This window comes from Muscardinus avellanarius (genome assembly GCF_963383645.1).
Source record: "Muscardinus avellanarius genome assembly, chromosome: 7".
NCBI lineage: Eukaryota > Metazoa > Chordata > Mammalia > Rodentia > Gliridae > Muscardinus > Muscardinus avellanarius.
In genome coordinates, this window is record NC_137793.1 from 51,154,154 (window position 1) to 51,161,945 (window position 7,792).

The 7,792-nt window shown below is 34.1% G+C and overlaps 1 protein-coding gene across 6 annotated transcripts in view; it reads right to left on the reverse strand.

Annotated features, from left to right (window-relative positions):
- Window positions 1-2,704: 2,704 nt before the first annotated feature.
- The window catches only part of PCDH15 (protocadherin related 15), a gene marked incomplete at both ends in the record, with an annotated part of 813,688 nt that continues 808,600 nt past the window's right edge, over window positions 2,705-7,792 (reverse strand). For 3 of the 6 annotated variants that reach the window (XM_080699048.1, XM_080699046.1, XM_080699047.1), the window contains 2 exons: window positions 2,705-3,256; window positions 6,905-7,013. In XM_080699048.1, the coding sequence (XP_080555174.1) occupies window positions 2,705-3,256; window positions 6,905-7,013 (661 nt within the window). Of the gene's footprint in view, window positions 3,257-5,125; window positions 5,981-6,904; window positions 7,014-7,792 lie in introns of those variants that run through there. The other 3 variants (XM_080699045.1, XM_080699044.1, XM_080699049.1) reach the window with 2 other exon arrangements.

Genomic DNA, 7,792 nt, shown 5'->3' on the forward strand with positions numbered 1-7,792 from the left:
CTTCAAAACTGCTCTATATTCTTTCCCAGATATATACTGAGCAAGTATTTGATTTGGTTTCTCTGTGTATATACTACTTTCATTTGTACTCTCTCCACGAAGGGATGAGTTAACCAAATTGAGATATGATCTTTTTACTGAAATGATCTACTTGGAAGTGCTGGAATATGTATGATAAAGAGCTTATAATATTTGCATATTTTCTTATAAAAACATGTACCAGAAAATACAATTATTTCTCATATTCCAATATATTAGTCTTTTGCCAACATAAGATTTTCCAAACATTGTTCAAATCTCAAAGAAGTTTCTTAGAATCACAAAGCTTTTGCCCAAATTCATGCACCTTAACCCCATCTCAAGCTTAAGTGACTTTTCAATAACAACAGGAAAAACAAACAAACAAAAACACTATTTTCCTACCAAGATATTAGAAGCTGTAACTGAAAGTAAATTTTTGAGAAAGGCACAGCAACAAAGCAAGTTAAGTTTTACAGCCAGAAATAGAAAAGAGAAACAAATATATTAAGCTGTATGCAGAGAGACTATCATGAGATGCTGGTTGGATTGACCTTGGACATCAAAAAATATTAAGTTATATTCAGTGATCTCTGATTAAGCTAATAGGGAAATAAAATATGCTTAGTTTAACTTCTATACAAAATGTTTTATACCAAAAACAACTGCTTTGGTGATTGAAGAAATAAGTCCTGGAGTTCAATAGCATACATTATTGATTCTCAAAATTTAATATACTTCAATTTATCTTAGGGTCCTGTAATAGGATTCTTGATTAATAGGCCTAGGGATGTGGGCATGATTCTATATTGTCAACAAGCTCCTATTAATGTTTGTAGTTTTACTATTAATAATACGTGAATGCATTAATGTTTAATAGAATCAGAAATTGAGATATAATAGTATTTGATCTCAAATATTTTGGAGATCTGAAATAAAAACATTTAGTCATATAAGTTGGCAAGTTTCCATTCATTTTGGAAATAAGAAAATAGCTTTGTAATAAACTATTTTAAAAATGGTAAACGTTTAAGATGTGTATAAATAATATGCATCAATTAATGCTTCACCCATACAGTAAGCATGAATGAGGGAATCTAATATAAATTTAAATTATCAATATTGTGCAAAATTTGAAGTAAGCTCTAGCTATATCATAATAATTCATATTCAATAAAATTATGAATTCTCTTAAACTGTTATTTTATTCTTTCTAAATCTGGAGGATTTGTAACACACAACACACGGCACTTTTTAAGGGTAATTTGTTTTAGTTTTAATCAATGATAAAACACTGTGCTTTGTTTAGTGGTGAGAAATAAAGACTGTGTCCTTTGGTAAAAAATGCCCAAACAATGATTTTCTGGCTCTGGACTATAGGCACGTGAATATGTACATTAAAATAGCATATAAACAAGCTGAAGCTGGAAGCAGTTAGATGCTATAATACTTTTGAAGTTATGGATTTACAGCTTTTTTAGGCATTTCACACATTATATACATTTGTGACCCTGCCAAATTTATTTTTGCTGGGTTTACAAATTATTAATGTTCACTGACATTAATGTGAGACCTCTTTGACCTTACTACATCTTCTACACTGAAACTGATTCTGTGTATTGCCAGTGTATTATTTCCTTTTCACTTCTCAGTAAGCTTTTGCTGAGTATGAGAGATTTCTGTGCTGCTTCAAACAATTATTTGATTCAAATGGCTAAACTATATTATCTACAGTAATTGATATAAATAGAATATTTGCAAGGGAGGCATCAAATAAAATTGTTAATTAAAAATTTTAAATTGAATAACCTCGCCGGGCGTGGTGGCACACTTTTGTAATCCCTGTGCTTGGGAGACGGAGACAGGAGGATAACACAGGTTCAAAGCCAGCCATGCTGGCTTAAGAGACCCTGTTTCCAAATAAAAAAGTTTAAAAAATAATAGGTCTGGGAGTGTAGCCTGGAGGTAGAACAGTTTCCAGGAACCCAAGTACCACCAAAAAAAAGAAAAAAAAAAAAAAGGGAATGACCTCAAGTGTTCCTTGTTTCTTCAAAAGTCATCATACGTGTGTATACATATATACACATATGTATACAAGTATACATACATGTAAAAATCTGAAAACTTTGTAATGAATAATAAGGAAAGTAAGCTTATGATTCAAAATAACTTTATAGGTGATTCCCACATTTATTGCTACTTTTCAATTCTATCTTTCATTTTAAAATACCAGGACAGTACAGACAACAATTGTATAAATTTGCTATTATAAAAATCTAATATTTTAACCATTTGCCAATGAAAAATAAAATTACATGTTCTTAACAAAAGTGTGCTGTGGAGCCAGAAATAAAGTTCAATCTATGTTAATTAAAATATAAAATGATTACTTAATTATTTATTTATTAAAATAAAAAGTAATTCAAGACCCAACTAAACAGCTACATGTTTAAATGGCATGTTATTTAGTGAAATTAGTCTGTTCAAAAAAGATTTTCTAGGGAAAAACCAATTGATACAAATGTGATTGCAAATCTGTCTTTTTTTAAATTTTAAAGCGTATTGTTCAAAATTTTATCTTTTGTGAATGATATAAATTCCATTTTTTTTGTTTTTTAAGTGACAATAAAAAGTACATTTCATTAAAAACTGAAGTAAAAATTAAAATAATGTGTAAAAAAGTCAGTCACAGTTTTGTCATTGGTATATGGAGGTTATTCCAGGGGCCCATCCAAAGCTCTTCATCATCTGACTGAGTGTGGTCACTGTGGAGTTCCATGGTCTCCTTGATGGTCCTGCTGTCAGCCTGGAACTCCTGCTCAACTGTACTTTTCATCCTGCTCCCCAAGGGCTTCACTACTGGACTGTCAGTCACCATGGGGCAGGGGGCAAATTTGACAAGAGTTGCTCTCTTGTTTATTTTTTCAGTAGAATACGGCCCCTTTGATAATGTATTCAGGGGAACATTCTCCTCTTGTGTCCCTGCCAACTTCTCTAATTTCTTGAAGTTCCTCCCCAGACAGACAGGGGAAGTCACTTTTAAACTATCCGTGAGAGAGGCACGTCGGGTTCTCACCACAGAACCGTTCTGTGCAATGTATATATTGCCATTGATGTTACCATGGACGTTAGCACTGTGGAGACGGTTTCTCTGATGCTCAGGAATGTTGTCATCTCCATTTGAGCTAGTTTCATACTCTCGGTCAACAACTAACTTGATAATTCTTTTTCTTGCCCACTGGGAATAAAAAAGAAAATATCAGTTATTGTTTAATAAAATGAATTAAAAAGATAAAGTAGACAGTGTCTGTGAAATTCAAAACAATGTTATTTAGAAACCTATCAAATGTAAGAAGGAACAAAAAAGCAATTCTTTATTCACACGGGTTTCTTTACACCAATTCTTTACTGGCTTCAGAGCTTAGCGTATTTGAAAGAATTGCTGCTGAGTTGGAAAGCAGATGTTCCAGGAAAGACTTTCTTTTAGATCAAATTACTGTTTTACAGGTAAAAAAAAAATTATTTTATTTAATTAGGATCTCACCCATTGTTTTACAGCTGCTATACTGTTCAGGAAAGTTACATTAAAAGCAATGAACAGCATTAGTATACTTGGTTCATAGTAATCCTTTTATCTCAAATATTTTGGAAAATCTCTAATGTACAACATGGACATTCACAAACATAGCAAAGGTAATCACTAAGCCAAATATGAGCAGAAAAGAGAAGGGAGGGAATGAGTTGGGAATTGGGGAAGAGCTCAATAAGTGATGTGCACATGTATACCTCTATCATCTAGCATCTTGTACCCCATTAAGATGTATGACTACAGTGGACCAATAGAAAAAAAAGAAATATTTTCAAATGCAAACATTTCTAATGCTTTCATTTTAGTTAAAATTTTTGTATATTTAATGCATTTACTCACTTGAAGTATTGATCATCCCACTTAGAAATCATTCCAATTAGGTTCCTGTTAACTTAAAATGTCTTCCCAACCTGCATAATTTGCTTGATAGTACACAAAACTGAAAACTAGTTATAAACTTTTCTTTTGTAAGTGACTGAAATACAGTGGAAATTTCCAAAGTCCATTTTCCTTTTACTCATTGACATTAATTATAGCAAGGAACAAGGCTAAAACATACTGGTCTTTTTTTTTTTTTTTTGAGTCTGAGGATGGAATCCAGGGTCATTCAATCTCCAGGCTACACCCCTTGTCCTATTCTTTATTCTTTATTTTGAAACCAGTTCTCACTGAGTTGCAGAGGGTCTCACTAAGTAGCTGAGGCTGTCTGCGAATGTGATCTCCAATGCTGGAATTACAAGCGTGCGCCACCACGCCTGGCTTGAAACATACTTTTTCTTAATGCAGCCCTACATTTTGGCTAGGTGAACTCCCAGTACTCTATGTTGAGGAAGCCACATTTTGTGATTTCCAGGTACAGAGTTTAAGATTATATGTTTACTTACCCAGGATAAAAAGTATGCTGCAACTTTCACAGTAATTTTTCAAACAACTCAATTCATATCCACATCAGAACTTATTGGTAATAACTTTTTAATTATTAAGATTTTGTATCAATTTATTTCTAACATTTGAAAGTGGCAGACAGAAACTTACTTGAATATTTGTGATAGCTTTGATAATTTTGCCAAGTGAAATGTACACATATTCAAATGCAATCTATAGTGATCTTATATGGCACAGCTTGTCCTAGTATTTATTTGCAAGGTTGATGTGCACCATAATTAATATGTTTACATATGTGTGTATGTATACACACATATATTATGTATTATCAGATACCACTGATAATACATAAAGCCAAATCTCATATTAAAATCTCATAAAGTCCTGTTGCATAATAGCAAACATTGACTAGCAGAGTCCATGTGCTCCTATTCACTATTATAAGAATGACTATTTGGCTCTAATCTAGGATACTTTGGAAAGCATGCATTCCCTTTTCTAGCATGTTTCTCATCAAAAGCTCAAAATGACGGTCAATTGCTTCCCCTTGAAGAGTCATTTCAGAGAGCACACAGAAGGCACCGCACACGAGGAAAGCACACACTGCACACCTCCCACCTACTGTGATCTCTTTCATAGCTCCGTGTTATAAACTTCAGAGTTGGCTCCCATAGACTTCTTCTGACTTTCATTCTTGCTTCTGTCATAGTCTGGCACCTGAAAGCCCCAGGGAACTCCAGACTGACTTTCACTACTACTACTGCTGCTACTGTCTGATTCTGATTCCTTGCTGCTCAGCAAGCCTCCCTCCTGGGCCTCAGACCCAGCGCTACTCTCCTCCTGCGCCTCAGGCTCCTCTGGCTCCTGCAGTGGCAAGCGCTCCTCCCCTGGGCTCTGCTGGCCCTCCTCTCTTTCCTCCGCTGCTGACGCTTCGGGCTCTTCTGGAAGCTCCTCTTTTTTGCCTTTGACTTCTTTGACTTCCTCCAAAATTGGCCTTCTTCTTGCGAGCACGATGTTTTTCCTTGTCTTTTCTCCTTCTGACTCTGTGGATTCGGATTCTTCGGATTCAGGGGTGGAACTCTCCTCAGCTTCCTCCGAGGGCGTTTCTGACTCGGATTCCTCTTTGGTGGTCTCAGACTCACTGAACTCGGACTCTTCCTCGCTGTATTCCGTGTAGTCGCTGGAGGATTCTTCCTCAGATTCCACGGTGCTTTCCGTGGCTTCATCTTGGTCCAGAGTTAATTTTAGATAATCTTTATCTTCTTGCTCAAGGCGTCTTTGCCACTCCTCCCCCTCCAGGTCCAGTTCTCCTCCTCTCTTATCAGCTAGTCCTCTAACTTTCTTAAAAATCATCGGGAATATCCTGGCCCTCTTCCAGGTGGTGTACGTGGGCTCAGCGGCTGGTGGCTTTTCAATAGTTACAACTACTTCCTCCTCACTAGGCTCTCTAATTTCAACTTTGGGTTTTATAATTTTCTTTGGCTTTTTCTGAAAATTATGAAAATGCAATTAAAGTGTCAGCGTTGGGGATAGTTAATGCTAGGACTTTGTCCCACACAAGTGAAGCAGAAAGTAATCTGCAGGGCAATAACGTCATGCAAGTTATGCAATGGGTTTTAGAAAAGAATCACAATATTCTTTACTGCATATAGAGGATGATCAAGAAAAATTGTTTTATTTTAGCTATAATTTATAGTACCAAAATTATTTTCCTCATTTAAAGTTTCTTTTATAACTTAAATCCAAAAGAGAATAGTCACTGTCTCTGCCCCATTACAAGATTTTGGCAAACAGCTTTAGCTAAAATCTGAAAGATTTTTTTAAAATCATGAAAATGTAAATTTTTATGAAAGGATATATGAAACTAAACTATTTTCTTAAAATTTGAACAGGTTACAACTGCAGTGACATTTTGCTGTGGGGTAAATAAATTGGCCAAATAAATACTGCAGCCAAAATATCAGAGTTCAATAGAAATTATTCACATTAACTTAAACATGAGTGATATAATTTCACTGAAAACATTGGTATAAATATTTTATTTTTGTCTGATAATTAAAATATGAAGACTTTTTATAGGATTTTTAGATATGCTTGATAGTTCAGGAACAAAAGCTACCTTTATATTACATATTTTATACATTCGGTTATAATACCATGTTCATAGAGCAATAGCCACAATTTTAGAGCAGATGAATTTTATTTTAGCTTTTCTGTATGTTTAAATGCTATAGAAGGAAATAAACTATTAAAATTAATTTTCCCCATAAATAAGTGAATAAATTAACTAACACTGTTAAATTTCTATAGAAATCGAGTACCAAACAAGCAATCTTTATTTAAACTTGAAATATTTTTATTATTCTACTTGAAGAGCGACATTACCTCACATAGTAAAGTTATAATAATTACCTCTTCCTCCTCATATTCCTCCTCAACTTCACCAACCACCTCGCCATACTCCTCCTGACCAGCAGGTGGCAGCAATCGGCGGCGACTTCCATACTGAGGCATTTCATACCTGCAATGCAAACTTACAGCTTTAAACACGTTTAAAATGTAGTCTGTGTAGAATTTACCAGGAAAATCTCTGCTTTCTTCTTTTTCTTCATTATTTAGCCAACACGTACTTATAAAATATCTATTAGGCTCCATGTAAATTAGTTACAAAACTACAGGGTAAGAACTACTACCTGATGACCAAAGAATTTTGCCACAATGGTGCCCTGGAATAGCAATAAAGAGAGTTATTTCAAATATAAGTCTTGGGAAAGAGTAGAAGGCATAGCACTCCTTAATTAACTGAAGAATAGGGGACACAAACTAGCTTCTTTTTCAAAGTATAATGGTTCATTCAGAAGATAACATCTGTATCTTTATAGTAATAGTTCGCTTTAAAGGTGGCCTGTAATAGTATTTTATTTTTCTTTTGTATTTTTGAAACCAGTTAATGTGTGTGTTCAGAGTGACTTTTGAAGTTCTGGAACAAAAATGTATTCTTAAGTATTTTTTCTGTTACTTAGTTGCTTTTGGACAAAACCAAAGCAGACTGGTTAGATAAGATGTTAAACATTATTTTATCTGAAATGCAATGATGAATTCAGGAATTGAGCAAATATGTTTGACTTCTATATATTTAACAATTGAACAATTATAGTATATTTCTAGAATTTACAATGGATGCCAAATTAGAAAAACAGTTAATACTTTAATGAAATTAAAGCTAGATACATACTTATTTTAAGATATAAAGAAATAAAATTGTACCAGTATTGGGAATGGCCTAGAAAGATCTGAGAA